This window comes from Henckelia pumila, chromosome 4 (assembly GCF_033568475.1).
Source record: "Henckelia pumila isolate YLH828 chromosome 4, ASM3356847v2, whole genome shotgun sequence".
NCBI classification, from domain to species: Eukaryota; Viridiplantae; Streptophyta; class Magnoliopsida; order Lamiales; family Gesneriaceae; genus Henckelia; species Henckelia pumila.
Genome location: NC_133123.1, coordinates 116,267,451 through 116,289,825, shown reverse-complemented (window position 1 = coordinate 116,289,825; position 22,375 = coordinate 116,267,451). Strand labels below are relative to the sequence as shown.

At 36.7% G+C, this 22,375-nt stretch overlaps 1 protein-coding gene across 1 annotated transcript; it reads right to left on the bottom strand.

The window, feature by feature from the left end:
• Positions 1 to 7,758: 7,758 nt before the first annotated feature.
• LOC140861603 (polyadenylate-binding protein RBP47B'-like) lies at positions 7,759 to 8,178 on the bottom strand. The gene has a single exon (XM_073264625.1). The coding sequence runs from the start codon at positions 8,176 to 8,178 to the stop codon at positions 7,759 to 7,761; it is 420 nt and encodes a 139-aa protein (XP_073120726.1).
• Positions 8,179 to 22,375: the final 14,197 nt, after the last annotated feature.

Below are 22,375 nucleotides of genomic sequence, written 5' to 3'. Positions count from 1 at the left end.
GACTTTAAAAGGTGCAGAAATGGTTTCTATACACATTGGTAAAATCAGTTTATCAATCGGAGTCATGATGAATTTTATATTAATTTCTATAATTACATGCTTGGCTTGTTGGGCTTAAGTTATGGATTATGGGCCCTAAGGAGTTAGTGTCCTAATAGACATATAACTTAATCCAGTCTAGAAATTATATATATATATATATATATATATATATATATATATATATATATATATATATATGTGTGTGTGTGTGTGTGTGTGTGTGTGTGTGTAATTTTCAAAAACAACACAATTCAAGTCTTGCAATTTTCGAAAATCATATAATATATTCTAAAGGGTTTTTCGAAAATCCTGTCCCTTTTTGAGAGAATTCAGTCTGTGATTTTTATGAAAAATTACATTCTGAATTGACAGATCAAATATGTTTAATCTCTTCGATAAACATCTGATTGATTTCTAGTGCAATCAATCAGAGAGTTTTAGTTTTCTGTTTGTGGACCTAATTCCGGATATTGATCGAGCAAGTCATCAGTTCCTGGGATTTACAACAAGAGCAGATTTAATCTGTTGGAGTCCATTAATCAAGCAATAGCTTGAAGCGGTAAAATTATAATTGTTATTATTATTTTACTTGTTTATTTTGATCGTAAGGATTTGATATCCATGATATGGAATCGTTCCATATCAGAAAAAAAAAATTTTAAACTTCCGCTGCTCCGGGTATCAGATCTGACTGATCTGAAAAAGTGTACCAACAGTGGTATCAGAGCCAGGTTGCTCTCAGATCAAACGATTAAATTAATCGATTGTACAAAATTTTTAAGCCTCGGGTTTTAGAAACGAAAACAAAAATTTTTAAATTAAATTTGATGGGCAAACCGGGGCAGCGATCGTCGCTGCCCAGGGCGGCGATCGGCGCTGCCCAAGGGCAGCGACGGGCTGTCCGAGCCCATGCCCCACGTGGGGGCGGTCCCGGGCATCCCGAAAAATTAAAATTTGATTTTTTAATTAAAATTTTAATTTTTTGACATTTTAGTTTTTGGTCCGATCGAAAATTATTTTTGATTGGTCCACGAGGCATCGGGTCAAATTTTTTGAGTCCAAATTTTTAAAATTGATTTTTGGATAAATTTGAATTTTTGAAAAATTTATAAATTTTATCCGTTAAATTAAATTTTATAGAATTAATTATTTTGGTACAATTGATGATAAGATATGATCTTATGTATATATTAGATAAAATTTGATTTTATCTTTTAATTATGTTGTCATTGCATGTTATCCAATGATTTAATTATTGAATTAAATATTGGATAAAGGATGATCGATTGCCATGACCAATTTTGTAGGTGTATGTTAGGAAATTTACATTTGGTTTATGTATATTGTTGTTGGGTTTTATTAATGGGCTTGGTTTATGGCCCAATTTGATTTATCATTTGTAATAAAATGTGGGCCTTGTTTATGGCCCGTTACCACCCTTAAATATGTATCCCCTACTTGTCATCGAAATTTATTGTAAATTTATTAGACTTAGTGGGAGATAAAGATATGAAGCAAAAGGTGGGCCCAGCAGACAATAAAGACCGAAGAAATGTAAATTGGAAGCTCAATGTAATAGGATTACATTGCATACTTGCATATCACCTAGGATTGGACTTAGACTCGTGATTGGCAACCACGGGTCGATTAGTTTTGGGGTCGATCATCCTAAATATAATATATGATATTATTGTTGTATGCATGTTTAGACTAAATTGCATGAATCCCGCAAGCATACAAATTATTAAATGATGAGACAATTTTTCAAAATTAAAATCCCTCATTTTAAATATTATTTAAAATTGATATCAAGATTAACAAAAGGGAATTTAAATATTGTTTAAATGTTCCTACCTTCCATCAACGATCAATGCATGAGATGCTACCCGCGGGCATGGTCCGGCTCATATTATTCGGGGGCCCGTTCGTCAGAAAGCTGTACATTGGATCGACACATGTTGTAAGTTGGGTGAAACTCCCATGGGATTGGCTCATATTATTGGGGATCCACATGGCGACCATCCATCACAACTTAATATTGGTGGGTAATCTTGACATGTCACAATAAACGGCGTCATATTATTGGGCTCTTATTGGACATGAGGTAAAAACATGGGGGTTGCTTTGGAAGCAATTGGGCTCTACCTTTTGAAAATTATGGTTGGCTGATATTATTCGGGACTATGGTTTGTCAATTGGACTCCATGTTCCTACTAAGGAAACCATTTTTCTCGTTTTCACTAGAGGGTAGTGAAATCGTTAAAATAGTGGGAGTGTAATTCATAAAATTAATCTCGCCTTATTTTATGTCTTAGTAAATTAATTAAGCAATCACTGATAATTATCTGCTTTCATCTCAGTATTTCATTATGATTAATTCGAGTAATCCACATGTTTCTATTCTCAAACAAAATAAAATGACTGGCGCAAACTATACGGATTAGTTCCGTAAGTTAAGATTGTCCTGAGTTCGGAGAAGATTTTCTACGTGCTAGAAAATGCTCCTCCGAAAACAGCCCCGGCTGATGTAACTTCGGAAAGGTTGGCCGAACTAGAGAAATGGTGGGACCATGATCTCAAGGCCAAATGTTACATGCAAAGTTGGACAAGTCTAAAGAAGTTTGCCATCACTGCAAGAAACCCGGTTACTGGAAGCGCAACAAAAAAGAATATATCGAGCAGTTACGAACTGCAAAAGATATATTTTATATTGAAATAAATGTATCACTTAATAATACTTCTTGGGTATAGGATACCAGATGTGGATCTCACATTTGCAAAGAGTTGCAGATGATGACAAGAAGTCGTAGGCTAAGGATGGGTAAGACCCAGCTCGGGAATGGTTCCAAAGTTGAAGCCAAAGCTGTAGGAGACATTTGTTTAAAATTTTGTAAAACAATTTTAAGCTATTTTTGAGAGATGTTTCATTTGTGCCAGATTTCATTAAAACAATATTTCTATTTTTATGCTTGATAGAGATGGTTTTTCTTGAAATTTTGGGATTGAGATTTGCAATATGTACAAGAATGAATGTTTGATTGGAAATGGACAACTTGAAAACGATCTATATTACTTAAAATTAAAAGACGTTCCAGTTAATTATGTTGATAAACCGGCAACAACAACAAAAGGAGAAACGATAGAGATAACCCTGCAAACCTTTGACACGCTAGGTTAGGTCATATTTCCTTAAGGAGGATGAACAAGCTAGTGGGAGAGGGCATGTTTTTGATATGTCTGATATAAACTCTCTACCTACTTGTGAATCCTGCCTAAAAGGAAAAATTACTAAAACTCCATTTAATGGAAAACCTGAGCGTAGTCAAAATCTGTTGGATTTGATCCATATAGATGTTTGCGGCCTATTTAGTATTGGTACTAAATATGATCACACCTACTTCATTACCTTTACTGATGATTATTCTAGGTACGGGTATTTATATTTGATGAAATATAAGTCTGAATCATTTGAAAAGTTCAAAGAATTCAAGGCTGAAGTAGAAAAAAAACTAGGTAGGAGTATTAAAGCACTTCGATCAGATCGAGGTGGAGAATACTTAAGTACCGAGTTTTTGGGCTATCTAAAAGAGAATAGGATTCTCTCTCAGTGGACTCCTCCTATGACACCTCAGCTAAATGGCGTTTCGGAGCATCGCAATCGAACTTTGTTGGACATGGTTCGATCTATGATGAGCTTCACTGAGCTCCCACCTTCGTTTTGGGGTTATGCACTTGAAACGGCGGTATTTTTGTTAAACAATGTCCACACTAAAGCAGTGAACAAAACTCCATATGAATTATGGAATGGAAAAGCTCCTAAATATTCGTACTTAAGAATTTGGGGATGTACTGCTTACGTGAAGCAAACAGTGGGAGATAAGTTGGATAGTCGATCCACCTTATGTTATTTTGTAGGGTATCCAAAGAATTCAATCGGATATTATTTCTATCATCCTACTGAAACAAAAGTGTTTGTTTCGAGGAATGCCACCTTCATGGAGAAGGAGTTCTTACTTGATAAGAAAGGCAAGATGATGGAACTCGAAGAAATATGAGAAGAACCCGAGATACAAAATAACGATCCCGCACCTCTGGAACCAATACTTGACACGCCTCTTCCTTGAAGATCCGAGAGGACTTCTAGACCTCCTATTCAACATGGTCTGCTTCTTGAAGGGGATCAAAGTGAACCCGACATTGGATGTGATCCAAGAAACTTCAAGAATGCAATTTCTGATGATGATTCGAACTTATGGCTTGAAGCTATGCAGTCGGAAATAGACTCGATGCATACAAACCAAGTTTGGTCTTTAGTAGATCCTCCCGATGGAATTGTTCCAATAAGGTGTAAATGGATCTACAAGAGAAAACTTGGGCCTGATGATAAGGTACTGACCTACAAGGCACGATTGGTCGCAAAAGGTTATACTCAAAGACAAGGTGTTGACTATGATGAAACTTTTTCACCAGTTGCAATGTTCAAGTCCATAAGAATCTTTATTGTCATAGCAGCTTGGTATGACTATGAGATATGACAAATGGATGTGAAGACTGCATTTCTTAATGGAAACATTAAGGAATAGATCTATATGATGCAGCCCGAGGGATTCACATCCATGGGAAGCAAGCATAAGGTATGAAAGCTTCAGAGATCAATTTATGGTCTCAAACAAGCAACAAGAAGTTAGAACCAGAAATTTGATGAAACAATAAAGGACTTTGGTTTCATCAAGAACCCGGAGGAACCGTGCGTATACAAGAAAGTGGTTAAGGATGCTGTGACATTCTTAGTGCTTTACGTTGATGACATCCTACTCATTGGGAATGATGTAGGAATGTTGCAGTCAACAAAGATATGGTTATCAGGTAGATTCTCGATCAAGGACTAGGGTGAGGCGTCCTATATTCTAGGAATACAGATCTATAGAGATAGATCTAAGAGAATGATAGGACTCACTCAAGCAACCTACATCGACACCATATTGAATAGGTTTTCTATGGATGAGTCCAAGAGAGGACATCTACCTATGTGCCATGGAGTTTCTCTATCCAAGTCAAATGTCTCCCAAGACTGACGAAGAGATAGAGAAAATGACACACGTACCATATGCGTCAGCCATAGGGAGTATCATGTATGGGATGATATCTACCAGATCGTATGTGGCCTATGCTCTGAGTGTCACGAGCAGATATCAAGCCAATCCCGGTCAAATGCATTGGAAAGCTGTGAAGGATATTCTTAAGTACTTAAGAAGGACTAAGAATGTATTCATGGTTTATGGGGGAAGAGAATTGAAATTGGAAGGCTATACCGACTCTAGCTTCCAAAGTGACGTGGATGACTCGAAGTCAACCTTTGGATTTGTATTCATGCTCAATAGTGGTGCTGTCTCTTGGAAGAGTTCCAGGCAGGACACCATAGCGGATTCCACCACTGAGGCAGAATACATTGCAGCATCAGCTGCTGCTAAAGAGGCCGTTTGGATGAGGAATTTCGTCCAAGAGTTCGGGGTCATTCCTGAAGCTGTTGGTCCAGTCCCGGTGTACTGTGACAACACTGGTGATGTTGCTCATGCAAAGGAACCAAGGTCTCATCAAAGATCCAAACACATACTGAGAAAATACCACATCATCCGGGAGATCATGGAAAGAGGAGACATCACTGTCGAGAGAGTGGCCTCTGCAGACAATATCGCTGATCCACTTACTAAGCCCTTACCAGGACCATTGTTTGACAAACATCGCGAAGCAATGGGACTACGTAGTATGACTAGTTGGCTTTAGGGCAAGTGGGAGATTGAAAGAGTGGGTGCCCGGTTAGCCAACTTGTGGCTAAGGGCTTTTATGAATCTATGTATAAACAATCTTTGTTTAATATAATTTACATTCATTAATGGCATTTTCTTTATCTTTCTTCATAATGTTATATTGTGATATAATAATGTTGTTTTGATAAAGATCTTGAATATACTATAGTATAAGTAAGATGAGATAGTGAATAAAGAGAGATCACTATCATGAGACACATCTTATAAGCACTGTATATTCTAAACAGTTCCTAGTCAATTGAGCCGTCCGCAAATAAGGATAAGGATCGCTCGAGATCGAGACTAGAATTTGCGATGCCAAGTACCACGTTTCATTGGTATGGAACATAGAGATGTTCAAAGCATGCAAATGGATATTCATATGATGAATGATCGAACTACCCTATTCGGACTTTCCAAGTGGTTATTATTAATTGAGTGGATAAGTCCGCGGTTTTGGTTGTACACCATTCGTCCTTATTACTTGAAACATCATGGAGACTCTATATGCTAGTACTGTACTTTGACTCGTTTACCGACTCTATTGGGGTCATCAGTTGTCGGGATTGGGTACAGTTACGACACATATAAGAGTCAATGCTTTATTGTCAAGGATTCACCACACGCTTGCGAGTGTGGATATCCTATGCGATCTGAGGAGATATTAGTGTGAAAAATCTCTGGCCAGAGTACATCATGTGCTTTAGGTTACTTGGTTTCCTAGTAGCACATGCGATGTCACTATTTGATCTTCAAGATGCATTGCATAGTTATCGAATCTCTAACGACTCTCGATGTACCAATGGTTGTTGATTCGATCGGGATATATGGATGAAGGGACCGTACTGTAAGCTAACCAAAACCTACTGGTTCTTGCAGGCACTATCAGTGATACCTAGGGAATCATGGGGCGATGTTGCTAGGCTCTCTTACCATGATTCGATGGGTAAGTCGGAAATTGTTGTTCCGAATCACAAGGACTTGTGAGCCCACGGCTAGCTGTATCCCTGAACCATTGAGGGTCACACAAGTAATGGATTACTAATTCCCGTTGAGATAGTTAAATTTAAAGAGTTAAATTTAGCGAAAGAGAAGTTGGACTTCTTAACTAAAGGAAGTGAAATTTCCTAAAATGACATAGGGATGGGCATTTTTGGAAATCACTGAATTCGATTCAGAAAAATTATCTTGACTTTAAAAGGTGCATAAATGGTTTCTATGCACATTGGTAAAATCAGTTTATCAATCGGAGTCATGATGAATTTTATATTAATTTCTATAATAACAGGCTTGGCTTGTTGGGCTTAAGTTATGGATTATGGGCCCTAAGGAGTTAGTGTCTTAATAGACATATAACTTAATCCAGTCTAGAAATTATATATATATATATGGGTGTGTAATTTTCGAAAACAACACAATTCAAGTCTTGCAATTTTCGAAAATCATATAATATATTCTAAAGGGTTTTTCGAAAATCCTGTCCCTTTTTGAGAGAATTCAGTCTGTGATTTTTATAAAAAAAATTACATTCTGAATTGACAGATCAAATCTGTTTAATCTCTTTGATAAACATCTGATTGATTTCTAGTGCAATCATTCAGAGGGTTTTAGTTTTCTGTTCGTGGACCTAATTCCGGAGATTGATCGAGCAAGTCATCAGTTCCTGGGATTTACAACAAGAGCAGATTTAATCTGTTGGAGTCCATTAATCAAGCCATAGCTTGAAGAGGTAAAATTATAATTTTTATTATTATTTTACTTTTTTATTTTAATCGTAAGGATTTGATACCCATGATATGGAATCGTTCCATATCAAAAAAGAAAAATTTTTAAACTTTCGCTGCTCCGGATATTAGATCTGACTGATCTGAAAATGTGTACCAACAAGTTCACCTTTGGCTGCAACATACTATTGTGGGACAGCAGCAGTTGTTTTCTTGGGTGTTTCTGCGCTAATTCGCATGGGCCTAGTTGAGCAATAGATACCATTCATCTCAACCATCGCTCGATTCCTCTCGATCTCATAAGCAAACTTAACGAACCCATATCCCTTAGAATGGCCAGTGTTTGGATCTGTCACAACCTTGGCTCCTCTAACTGATGGATAACTAACTCGGAAAGTCTCCTGCAGCAGATAGTCTGTAACATCTGGTGCTAAATCCCCAACAAAAATAGAGTGTCCAGGGCCTCCATCAATATGCTTTTCTCCTACACCAAATGATGCATAATTCAATCTAAAAGTCAGCTTAGTCCCGGGAATCTGGTTCCCATGATAAGATTGCAGAACCCTTTCCTTTTGTTCTTCAAATACTTGAGTTAACTGTAGCATGCTATGTTGAGAAAGGAGATATTTGGTCAATTCTGATCTGTTACGGGAATTGGTATGTTATGTGTTATTGTCTTGAACTATTCTTGATTTATAGTTCCAAACGATCTATTTTTGTTCTTCGTTCTTGGATTTTCGAGCACTTCCTCCACCCGTGATTTGTTTGGTGATCTCGAATACATGGTTTGAGACTTTTTGGTTGGATTTCGGATTGATTTTTCGATGCATATGAGTCTTGTTTTGTTTGTATTTGAAATGAGCAGATATCCCAAGGATTCAGACAAGGCAATGTTTTGTTCTTGATCAATGAATGTTTTCTGCTTGTATTTTTTTTTTGGGTAAAACTTGAGTTGGTTTGCTTTGAAATCAGGTGTCGAATTGGTTCATCATTGCTCGGGTTCAATTATGGATGGCAATGGTAGAAGAAATGTACCTGGAAGAGGCTAAGGAACAGGAAAAAATGGGATCAAAGAACAAGTCTCAAGATGAAGATTCAACCTCAAATAACACAGCCCCACAAGCCCAGAATCCCATGTTTGAAAATCAAAACAGCAGCAAAAACGAATCTGCATCTGTATCGACTTCCATGGTTTTCACGTCCCCGACCGGAGTAAATACCAACTCATATAAACCATATTTATTGTAGCTTTTGAAGTTACTCTTTGTTTTTACAAACATAAACTGATGAAGTTATTCTTTGTTGAATTTTCATTTAAATTTGGACATATGATGTGCTGCTTATGTTTTGTTACATAGTTGTGTGACTTTCGTATTTATCGAATTATTATAGCGAGCATCTTACAAGGCTACTGCTAAAGCAACTTGCATCAAACACTCAAAGTTCATCTGATCAAAATGATCATTTGTACTATTGAATTACTCACAAATCATGTAAATCTTTGTTCTTCATTCAAGTGAGTATTTGTAATCTATGTAAAGATATTTTTTCAAAATTTTTCTATTGCATAGCATTTAAAGTTCAGCTCTAGGAGTTTCAGTAGGCAAAGATAAGTATACTGAAGCGGGTTTGTACAAATGTTGTGATGATCAAAATATTCTAATGATACCTTCTGAAAACATAAGAAGGAAAAACATAGAAAGATTTTATCCTTCAACCTTCCAGAAACAAACAATCATGTTTCTTTTATATGTTGCCTATTACTTTGTTTTACTAAAGTACTATGGACCATTTCCGCACTTATTCTTTAAGTGGTATACTGTACTCATAAATAAGAGACAGGTCTTAGTTGCCAACCACAGTTGATGTAGCGTCCTTACCCGAGCCACTACTAAACATACTAATAAGCATGCATAATTAAACTTAACAACATCAAATAAACAACATAAACAACTTGAGTATTCTTACAACCCCAAATGAAAACAGACGATAATCACAGTCTCAAACATTAATACAACCATCAAAGTACTAATCACAATTCTGCATGAGAATACGAGAAACCAAATAAACTGCAAATGGATCACCATCGAGAACTCAACTACTCTAGCCACTGCCCTGGTCGTCCGATCTGTCCAACCTAAGACATGTCCCGTGGAATGGAGTGTTCAAGATGAAAACAAGGATGTGAGCAAAAATTTCCCAATACAAAAATGTATGAGTACACAAAATTTTGGATAGAGGCGCCTGAGAGTGTATTCTCTTATCTGCCCTATGCATGTTTTGGCTCCAACACTCATAAAAAAGACGTGGACCTACAATGTCCAGGGTAATCAGAGACCGCAGGGTCCCGTCGTACATTATAGCTCTCGATACGCAATCGTCCACAATACAGTACAAGGATCATTAAATCATGTATAATGCAACAGATAAGAATGCAACATATAAGTGTGCATACTACCATTGGATATCTCAATCAGTACTTCGCGTACCTCACTAAACAATATGACAAAAGTCTACTAGTATGAACCTAAACAGTACCAACATACTGAAATTACTATCATACCATATTCAGAATTACTAAATATGCTTCTTAACTCACTACTCAAAGTTTTAGGGTTATATCTATGTCAGCCGTCAGTCCGTTGATAAAGTCTCGATCTGATGGTGGCCCTTCTCAAGCCGAAACTAGTTTCGAAGCTTCCCAAAGCTAAACTGCCCTAGAACTAGCTAGAAAACTTAAGGTATATGGCTAGAACTCGTTAGAGAAGCTGAGGAAAATCGGTGAAAACAAAAGCTTAATTGAAAGAGTACCAAAATCTTTTTCAGACATTTGAGAAAGTTAAGGCTGAAAACAAAAACTTAAGTGAACAAAAAAATAGGCACAGTTTTATGCAATAGAGTAGTTCTGTAGTTGTGAGGTTCTAAAAGCAGAAGTTATTAAGTTAAATACTAAGAATGAAAGTGTATATTACGATAGTTTTCATAGGGAGAAAAAAGACTAAACCTATTGGTAAATGCATGGAAAGTCTTCTATTTATTTAGGGAAAAAAATACAAAAGTTACAGAATTCTACTGGAGACAGAACCGATCTTGGCTTCATAAAAAATGATTGCACCTCTTATTAACTGGTACTCAATCACAACTGGACAAAGACAAAGGAAAATGTTCAATTTGTAAAGCCCACTGTGATAGATGAAAAATAAGAAAACTTAAATCCAAGTTGAAAGCATTGTAAATCAAAAGAACAGTAGAAGAAACTTTGGAATTGTTATGTACAGCCTAAGAGAAAATTTTCCTCAATGATTGGATCCAGTGGAGGATTTGTAGGAACCCGACCCGAATCACCTACTAAATAGAACTTAATAGCATGAAATTAAATATTATAAAACATGATAAGTTGAACATCAAAAATTTAAGTAGTTAAACATATTACAATCTTGAAATAATAAATATTAAACATAATTGTTATACAACTAAATCGAACTAAGTGTCAAACCAGAATACAAATAACTTAGTAACCGTCTCTTGATTACACCAAAGGTACTGGCCGCTCAACGGTGGCTTCCAACTAGCCTGTCTAACTTGAGACTTGTCTCATGGAATAGGGTGTCTAAGTATAAAATCAAGGACATGAGGGATAAATTGCCTTGTACAAAAGTATGAGTATATAGTTCCGGGATCAAAATAATGTTACATGCTCAATATGGAGGTGTCATGGTGTGTAGAACACTGTGACGTCGTATCAGGAGGTGTCTTCCACACCAAATCAAGATCGTGGAAAACTACTATCCCTAACAACCATGGCCAAGGAAATTGGCTTCCAGTGTCCAATCTTCCAAAAAATAGAGGGTTGAGAGATTCTCACTAACAGAGATAGCTATCTCAAGAACATGATAGGATTAACATGATATGCATAATTCACACAACATAAAAATCATGACATAATATATGCATATACAATATGTCATGTAAAATGCAACACATACAACTACATACGCAAACCTAGATATCTTGGACAATACCTATGCTCCTCCAACTGGTCTAGGATCACATGCTCTAAAATCCAAGCCTAAATATCAAGTGAACATCAAATCACTATTTCTTATCTAGAAGGTTTTACTTATCCAACAGCTACTCTAGAAGACTGTTAGGTATTGAGGACTATACATTCGTTAGTCGTGCATCCGTTGATGTCGAGAGTCACAACTTGAGTATGGATTCACTAAAACCTCGATATCACCCTTCTACTTCTCGACGCTCAAGATATGGTTAAAATATCTTATACCTTCGTCAATGGTAAGCCCGATGATATAGGGACCCGACCTGAATCATAGAATATGGTTGTAAAATTTTTTCACTAGGCTTCATGTTGTGGAAAATATTGAAATACAATTGAATATACGTTGTGATGATAATTTCGCTATAATTTATTCCAATAACAATAGATAAAAGCTCTTCGAAGTCAAAATACATATTCATCAAGTTTCTTGTTATTAAAAAAAGAGTTCAGAGTCGTAAAGTTACCATAGAATTAGAACATATTGGGACAAACTTTATGATTGCAGATCTGTTTAATAAAGGATTACCACATAAAGTCTTTCATGAGCATACTAATCATATGGGTGTTGTACTATTCGATGATGTACATGTTTAGTGTGAGTTTGTATTTCGATGTTTTTTTGTACATATATACATTTTTTTATGTTTGTATTCTGCAGAATAAATTATATGGTTCAATCTTTAAACTCTGAATGTTATTTATGATTTCTTAGATATCGTTCAAGAATAAAGTTGGACTAGTTGAAAATAATTCTGATTACATCGCATATAATTTACATGCTACACATCCATACTTGATCTATGTCATTGAATATATTAGTAACGTGATAGTTGATGGATCTAGTTATGAATAAATGTAACAAAGATCGTTTTGATTTCATGTTGATATAGTAGATGGATTAGATATATGGTTGCCAAGGAAACTAGATAGTTATTTTTTATCCTTTATGTCTATATAATATTTTATTCTCTTTAATGTATACTTACCTATTTAATGTCAATTATATTTATATATTATCTAATTTAATTGGGTCAAATAAGTGATTTATAATGTCGACTCAAGAATTATATGTATTTATGTATGAAATTTAATATGCAGAAATCATTATTAGGATTGGTCGAATTCTAGTGAGAGAGTGTAATTAATGGGCCATGTAAAAGAGTATCCTTATACACATATGAATTATTTTTTCTTTTCGTTCAAAAAAAAGAGAGTTAAAGATATTCTACGTGAGGATTAAAAGTGAGAAAGATCCTATAAAAAATTAAGGAGATTTGATTGTGGAAGTGTTTGATCCATAAATTAATTTGTGCTATTAATTTATCATTTAATCAATTAAAAATTTTAATGATAGGCCTCGGTGAATTAAAGCACAATAAAGCTACAAAAACTACAAAGATTTGTTCAACAACTTCCAAGACCCACAATGCAAGTAGTGGGATGGTGGAGTTGGGCACTCGAGATACTGGTTTGACTCTCGAGGAACCAAGCGAAAAAAGAATAGAAGACCAAGTCAAAACTGTTACAAGTAGTGGAATGTTAAAGTTGGGCACTCGGGGAACCTTCGGCACTCGAAGAACTAAGTTGAGAAAGATTGAGAGGAAAACCAAGTCAAAGCAGTTAAGAGTTAGTGGGGTTGTTAGTGCTGCAATTAGTGGGCTAATGAAGGTGAGCACTTGAGGATCTGACTCGGGAACCAGCATATAAAAGGGGCATTCATGTAGAACACAAAGAATAAACAATCAATCAATACAAATCAAGCTCCAAAAGCTCTCGATTTTTACAGCAAACTTTCTGCATAATTTTTCAAGCTTTTATTTTCATGTTATTAGAATATCAGTATAAATTTCCAGCATGTATTTCCTTAGTTCCTTCATGTTTCCAGTGGTATCTTTTTATGTTTTTTTTATGAAAAACATTTGTCATTTTCAAGTTTTAGCAGCAAAGTTAATATTTTCGATTGCTATTAAGAATTGTCATTCGTTATTTCTTATGTTCTTTAGCGTTAAACCGGAGAAACCGAGACCGACGGTGGAACCGGGACTCGTAATCATTTTTTTTATAGAATTTAGATTTTTCTTTTTATTTTTTTTTCAATTTTGGTACGATTCATTTCTGGCACGCCTGTATGCAAACAAAAATCTGATCCAAACAAATGGCATGCCCGGTGGGATCAATGTCGTCGAAGACCACATAAAGCATTACGAAGGAGGTGAAGATTTTTCTACACAGGAAAAAGAGTCCGAGGAACCACCAGAACATTATGGATCAGAAAGTGCGATGATCTATTCAGTTCATCTCGATTCCATCAGCTCTAAGGAACTGAAGATGATCGAAATCATGTTGAACACCATGGGACGCATGCTAGAGGCGAGTGAAATGATGTTAACCACTATGTGTTACACTGTAGTAACCTGTATCCAGAATTAACGATTAATAAGTAATTAATCAAGTGATCATGTTTAGATTTAGTAAAACATGATTAAAAAAATCCCAAATGGATTAACGGAGTTCGAAAATGAATCCAGAACACTCGAAAATAGCCGGGAAGCTCCAAAGTGATCGGACGTTCCGAACGGAGTTCGGAGGCTCCTAACCCCTCCTTCCAGTTGTCCTGAAATATTACTTCATTGTTGGAAAACGCGGCTTTCAGATCAAACAAGATTGATACCCGGTGCAGCGGAAGTTTAAAAATATTTATTATATGAAACAATTCCATATTGGGTATCAAATCTTTACGATTAAATTACGTGTGTGTAAAAATTAAATAACAATTATAAAATTTTTACCTTTAATCTCGAATCGAGATTTTGGACACCAACAGATTTCTCTGCTCTTGTTGTATCTCCCTGGAACCGATGGATGAACTGTTCTTCAATCAGGTCCACGAATAGAGATTTAATCCCTCTGATAGATTGCACTAGAAAATCTATCAGAAGTTTTCTACGAAGAGATTAACGAATTTGATTCGTTAAACCAGACTGTAATTCAAAATCACAGGCTGGATTTTTCTGACCGAGAGAGGGTAAGGGGGGGCGGCCACACACATTAGAAAATTACTTAGGTTTTCGAAAATTGTGACCTATTGTGTGTAATTTCTGTACTGCAATAACTTATTTATAATGTAGGCCACTAACAGCTTAGGGCCCATTAGTCATAAGTTCAGGCCCGACAAGCAAAGCCCGCATGTTCAGAAATTAATATAAAATTCATCGTGACTCCGATTGATAAACCGATTTTACCAATGTGCACAGAAACCATTTCTGCACCTTTTAAAGTCAAGATAAATTTTTCTGAATCCGAATTCAGTTATTTCCAAAAATGGCCATCCCTATGTCATTTTAGGAAATCTTACTCCTCTACTCTTAAATAAGAAGTCCAACTTCTTCGTTCATTAAATTTAACTCTTTAAATTTAACTATCTCAACGGGGATTAAAAATCCATTACACTGTGTGACCCTCAATGGTTCAGGGATACAGCTAGCCGTGGGCTCACAACTCCTTGTGACTCGGAACAACAATTTCCGACTTGCCCATCGAATCATGGTATGAGCGCCTAGCAACATCGCCCCATGATTCCCTAGGTATCACTGATAGTGCCTACAAGAACCAGTAGATTTTGGTTAGCGTACAGTACGGTCCCTTCATCCATATATCCCGATCGAATCAACAACCATTGGTATATCGAGAGTCGCTCGAGATTCGATAACTATGCAATGCATCTTGAAGATCAAATAGTGACATCGCATGTTCTACTAAGAAACCATTTCTTAAATCACATCATGTACTCTGGCCAGAGATTCGTCACACTAATATCTCCTCAGATCGCATAGGATATCCACACTCGCAAGTATGTGGTGAATCCTTGACAACAAAGCATCGACTCCTACATGTGTTGTAACTGTACCCAATCCCGACACCTGAAGACCCCAATAGAGTCGGTAAACGAGTCAAAGCACAGTACTAGCATATAGAGTCTCAATGATGTCTCAAGTAGTAAGGACTAATGGTGTACAACCAAAACCGCGGACTATATCCACTCGATAAGTGATAACCACTTGGAAAGTCCGGATAGGGTAGTTCGATCATTCATCGTATGAATATCCATTTGCATGCTTTGAACATCTCTATGTTCCTTACCAATGAAACGTGGTACTCCGCATCGCAAATGCTAGTCTCAAACTCGAGCGATCCTTATCCTTATTATCGGACGGCTCAATCGACTAGGAACAGTTTAGAATATACAGTGACTATAAGATGTGTTTCATGATAGACATCTCCATGTTCTACCACATCTTACATACACTATAGTATATTCAAGGTCTTTATCAAAACAACAATAGTATATCACAATATAACAATATGAAGAAAGATAAAGTCATTGCCATTAATAAAAGTGTAAATTATATTAAACAAAAGATTGTTTATACAAAAAGTCATCAAAGCCCTTAGCCACAAGTTGGCTCACCGGACACCCACTCTTTCATTCACTGGAAACGTCAGCAGGAGATAAGATGCTCCGAAGCAGGATCGGAGGCTCCGATCGTGTTCGGACAGGTATATGGTTGCATGTGAGGATTTTGACGTGTGGCACAGTACGGACGGCCCGATGCAGGATCGGAGGCTCCGATCGAGTTCGGACGATCCGAATGCATGATCGGACAGCCTAATCGTGCTCCATAAATAGAGGGCCGAGGAGTTCATTTCAACTCGCACCATTTTCCTCTCCTTTACCCACATGGCTCTATTTTCGGGTTTTGGGTACTCTTATTTTAGAGTTGGAGTAGGAAATATATTTTAGCATAGTCAGACACTGTCTGACATAGTAGCGGAGCAGTGCTCGTGTAGTGGAGCCTTGCTCAAAGCTGTGGAGCTGCAGGAGAGGTGTGCCCCTAGTTGCAGGATAGTCGCCATCAGTGGGCTAACGACGGACGCAGGTATAGCTTTGGTCTCCTTAAATTATTTAGGAGTATGCAATAGCTTAGTTAAGGCTTTTAGAGCTAAATGAATGATGCATGGGTATTTGCATTGTAGAGCTGATGATAGGCTTGAAACCTAGAGTGGGTGTAGTAGCCCGGTTCCATTTTACAAGATTAAGTGATTTTAAACATGTTAGAAAATGACATATAATTTAAAAGTGTCAAAACATGTTTAAAAAGTCCTTATTTGGTGAAAATAAGTGGAAAATCAGATCCGAAACGTCCGAAAATGGTGGGGTAGGTCCCGGGGGTCCAAAAATGACTTTGGAAGGACCAAAACAGTTTGGAGCACACGGACCAGTTCGGGCCCTCTGAACCCAAGTTTGGGCCCTCCAAACTCAGTACAGAACATGTGTCAAAAGTGGCTCGGACAAGTGACAGTTCGGACTCTCCGAACCCAGTTCGAACCGTCCGAACTCCCGCCTGATTGAGGTGTCAAAAATGCACTCTACACGTGGGAATCATGCCCGGTTCGGAGCCTCCGAACCCAGTTCGGACCGTCCAAACCCAGGCCAATAAAAAGGGGTCCGAGGCTCTCATTTTGGAATATCAATTTCCTCTCCTCTCCCGGTAATGGCTCTATTTTAAGGGCTTCGGGACTCTTTCTTTAAGAGTTGGAGTAGGAAATAGTATTTTTTATAGCGGACAGTGTCCGCAGTAGCAGCCAGGCGGCGGAGCTCTGGCGAGGCGTCTAGGGGTCGTAGCTAGGCTATGCCCAGGCTCTGGGGCATGCGTCATCAGCAGGCTGACGACGGACAAAGGTATGGCTTTGGTCCCCTATAGTAAATAGGGAGTAGGCTATAGTTTATTTAAGGCTTTTAGAGCCTAGTAGGTGATGTTTGGCATGCTAGGTAATGCATGGTTATTTATGTTTTAGTGTTGCATGGTAGGCTTGGACCTAGATGGGAGCTTCTAGGATCTGCCTTAGAAAGGTACGGAAGTATTATTCGAGATATCCAGATTGAGTATGCATGTATTATGTGTTTGCATGGATTATATGTTTTTATATACAGCATGTCATGACTGTATGTTGCATACATAAGCATATTGAGCTTTTACCTTAGAGGTATCCTGTAGTAGGGTGCTCACCCTACGAGTTTGTGGATGGTTGGATACGTAAGTCTTGTGTCAGGTCACCTTTATTGTTGGACACATGTACTAGTATCAGGTCACCATTATCCACTGGGTATATGAGCCACCTCCTGATGCGACGGCACAACGTGCTATATACCCTGGGCCTGGTATTTGAGCATGTTTCTTGACCTGAGAGTCTTGGTATCCAGTTCACTTGCATACATGCACACATAACATCGTATACTCATACTCTCATACTGAGCATGTTAGGCTCACTTCCGGTTATTTTCTGTTGGCTGGATGTCCTATTCCATGGGGCAGTTGCAGGTAGTTCTCCCGGAGACAGGGAGGTTAGGTTGTGACCAAGGCTGGATAGCAGGGTTGACCACTAGGTTTTGCATACCTGGTATTATTTTATTTTAATATTCCGCAGTTTCTCTGATTAAGATTATTTTATTGATTAATTGCATGCTTAAGTTCTGATTAGTAGGTGATCACGGCGCGGGTCACTACATTTATGGTATCAGAGCATGCAATAAGATTCTTTGGGACATAGTATTGATTTTGGGTTATCCTTTGTAGGATTACAATTTGGTTTCAATGACGATAGCAGTATCAGGAATTGGAATAGCAGGAAGTCTAGGCTTTTCCAAGATCGTCATTGCCAAGGTTGGCATCAGAAGTTCGTATTATGTGGATCCCAGCAGGATGGAGCTGGAAGAGAAGATCCAATTTTCAACATCAGGCGCTTCTCTAGGTTGAAAGGAATGTGTGACATGTAGCCATCCATTCTGAGTCGACCAAGGAAGCCACCCCGAAAGACTCTTCACTTGTAAGGCCCGAAAATATTAAATTATTAATTATAAAATTTGAGAATTAAATTCCATATTATGGGCTAATATTGATTTGAGAAGTTATGAACATGATAGATTTAATTTCCGAGCCGAAAATATTTAATTTGAGAATTTACGGATTTTGAGAATTAAATTCCGAGAATTCTTAAATTAAAAGAATAAATATTCAATTTGAATATTTATGGGATTTAAGATTAAATTCCATGTTTCGGGAATTAAAGAAGATTAATTTTGAAGATACAACCCGATCAGGGACTGATTTGCAAATATCGAAGTTGCAAGGGCTAAAGTGAAAAAATCCAAGATTATTTAATTAATCCAAATTTATTTAATTTTAATCCGAGTATATTTAATTTTAGAATATTTAGAGTTTCGATTTTAATTCTAATATTCTTAAATTATTTTGGATTGAAATTGAATTAAAAATAAGGCCGAGAACTCAATTGAAATTAATGAAGACTTGAGGGACTAAATTGCAATATTGATTGAATATATCCAAAATTACATGTCTTAGTCAGCTTCAACGTGTAATTCAGATATTTCATTCAGAATTTTGAACAGAGGTAGCCGAGACCTTCAAGTTCTTTTGATTTCCAATTTTCAAAACCCCGTAATTTTTTATCCGATTGTCCGATTTCGATTCCGAAAAGTGTTCTGGAATCCTTGCAATGAGGCCTTCGATTTGATGTAAGTATTTAATCATCTTGGCATGTTTTGAAGAACGAAATTTGGTAGAGATCAGTACTTTGGTATATGATTATGTTCTTGACGTGTTGTATTGTTTATTTTCGAAACCGGATCGAATATGGATTAAGGAATGAATTTGTTATGATATCCAGCTTGTATTTAATATACTTAGTTGCTGTTATAAGGATTAGAATGATGTATTAATGATTTAGAATGGACGTATGAATTGGATTGAAGTTAAAGAAGTTAGCTTCGAAGTCGATATTAAGTCGATTATCGATTTTGAATCGCTATGCCGCCGGTTGATGTTTTGACATCATTTTGATAGCCTATAACTGAGTTGAGATAGTTGTTTAGATGTTATGAATGTTATGGCATTTTTATTTCTCGATTTCAGTTGAGTTTCGAAGGCTAACGATTCACGACTCCGAGTTGTACCGAATAAGAAGAAGTTGAAGTTTGAAATGATGTTGATTGAATCTATATTGATGATTTTGATTCAATTCTGAAATGATTGAATAGAATGACGTTTGATATGCATGTTTTGATTATATGTTTCAGAGTTTAATAGGAGACTATTGACTCAAGAACCTCAACTTGAAACCGAAGAAGAAGTGATCAAGATTGAAGTGAATTTGATTGAAGATTGATTGATGTTTGAATGATCAAATTTTTTGTAGGAGTTGTGGTACTTCCTATCCAGATGTGGAACATGACAAACTCGAGAATGAAAGGTATAAGATGACATCGAGAGTCAGGGATTCGATACTCGAGAATGATGATTCTTGAGTTATCCCGAACAAATCACATACTTGTTTAAATACTTGTTCTTGAGGTAGAACTTATGTTATTGTCGATCCATCACAGGTAGTGGATCTTTATTGCTTTTGATATGATTGTATATTGAATTGATTCTATGCCAAGATTGCGGTTAACCTTATTTTCTAGCCCGGAATGGCTACGATAGATGGATATCCATGTCAAGATCGGTTACGAATCTTGATGGCAATGAAGTGATAAGAATCAATTCTTGAGATAAGCGCGCTATATAAATTGAAGTCTTGAATTTTGAGTTGATATATGTGTTATTTTAACTCTATTTTTGAATTGACATGTTTAGAGTTGATATGAATTTTATTTAATGCATTTATATGTCGATTATACTGAGAATGATTTCTCACCGGAGTTTATCCGGTTGTTGTCTTGTTTTGTATGTGTGCATGACAACAGAGAGGGCAGGAGCTGATCAACGACGTTATTGACAGCTGGGAGAGAGAGTCTAGCACGTGAGGACTCGGGTTGTAGATGAAGTCTTGAGATCTAGAAGCATCAAACCTTAGAACTTGTTGGTTTTGAAATGCATGTATGAACTTGAGATAGTTTATGCCGTTTATCGTTATTTAGAGACTTGTTCGATGTAACAAATGCATGTATAGATGCTTGAGATCTTGTTAATGTTTATATGCATGATTTGGATCTTATATATCATGTTTTAGACTTGAGTTGGATGGATTGAAAGGATCAAGTTGTTGACAAAAGATCAGAGCAGATTTTTCTGCCCAGGATTCGCCCGAGCGGCAAAAAATTACAGCCCGGGCGCACCCGGGGCTCAGTCTACTGTTTTAAAAAAAAACAGGGGCGTCCGGGCGGCTGTTTTTAACCGCCCGGGCGCACCCCCACTTTGAAAAAAAAAAATTGTTTGATCCTTATTAGATTAATGATGCTTATTCATTAATTGCCCCTTAAGATTTAAGATTAGCAACCCGAGGTCCCCACAACAGGTGGTATCAGAGCGTAGGTTCTGGACTGAGATAGAAGTTGAGTGGGGAAGAGTGAGTCACATGCATTTTTAGTATTGCATGATTATGCAGTATTTGATTCGATGATTTGATAAAAGGCGTGTGCTCGTGATCTACCTTTGAAATTGAATTGATTAATTTACTGATTTGTAAATTTTCGAATTCATATCGATGTTATTATAAGAATTTCCCCGGGTGATGTAAGCACCCAGAATCGAAGAGAACATTGTTCTTTGGGTGACGTAAGCACCCCAGACTGACAGAGTTGTATGGCCATACTGAACAGAATGGTATGGCCAGATTGAACAGAACTGTATTATTGCTCAGCTGAATGAAGTATCTCTGATTGAACAAAACAGAATATCAGCGAATGAATAGAGGTATTGCAGGTAGAAGTTGTTCTGAAGACCTATGTTCGGATATCTGAAAGATACCGATGAATGATGTATCAGATGGATTGTATACCAACTTCGAAACCTAGCAACCAACTGATAGAGTTTGACGAAGAAATTCTGACAAAATAAAGGTATATTTATTTGTTGGTAAGTGCTTAGAACAGAGTTTTATTAATGTTTCTTTGCCACAACAGATAAAAATGATGAGAAGGAAAAATATACCCTCTTGAAGCTGAATATTTTGAATTTTGAAGAATGTCTTATTAGATTTTCAAGCCTATTATAATTCTTTGAATTATGGATAATAATAATGAAGCTCAAGATTGAGTTGTTTAATTATGGCTTGAATTCGAAGAATATGTCTGAATAAATGTTGACGACTGAAACATGTTATGAAAGACATAGTCTTGTTTAATAGAACTGAAGCTGAATGATGAAGCAAAAGGACTGAAATTGTAAAGATGCTACGGTGTGTGAGAGAACCACATATTTAGCTACAATTTCTATTCCAGAAGTATACAGAGAATCAGAATGAAATTGCACCTGAGAATGAAATTTCAGGTAACAGATTTATTTTGTTTTGACCTGTCTATTATTGGTGCAATAGATTCATGATAGCTGAAAGCTTATTATATGATCACCTCTGTATCAGAAAAGAGACTGTGTGAATTGAACTGAAGAATGGAACTATTGCTTTGATGAACTGAAACTGAAAATGATTTTGTTCGTATTGAAATATCTGTTTATATTGCATGATAGATGATGATGCAATAATTGAATACACATGAGTAGAGGAATTGATGATAAGAAGCGATTAAATTAGATCAGTAAGAACATAATGTGCAATTGAATATGATGATATAGAATCTCGAATTAAGATTATGTGATTTCGGTTCGATATATGATGTTTGATTACAGAAATATTCTGAAATAAGTATATTCAATGCACTAGAT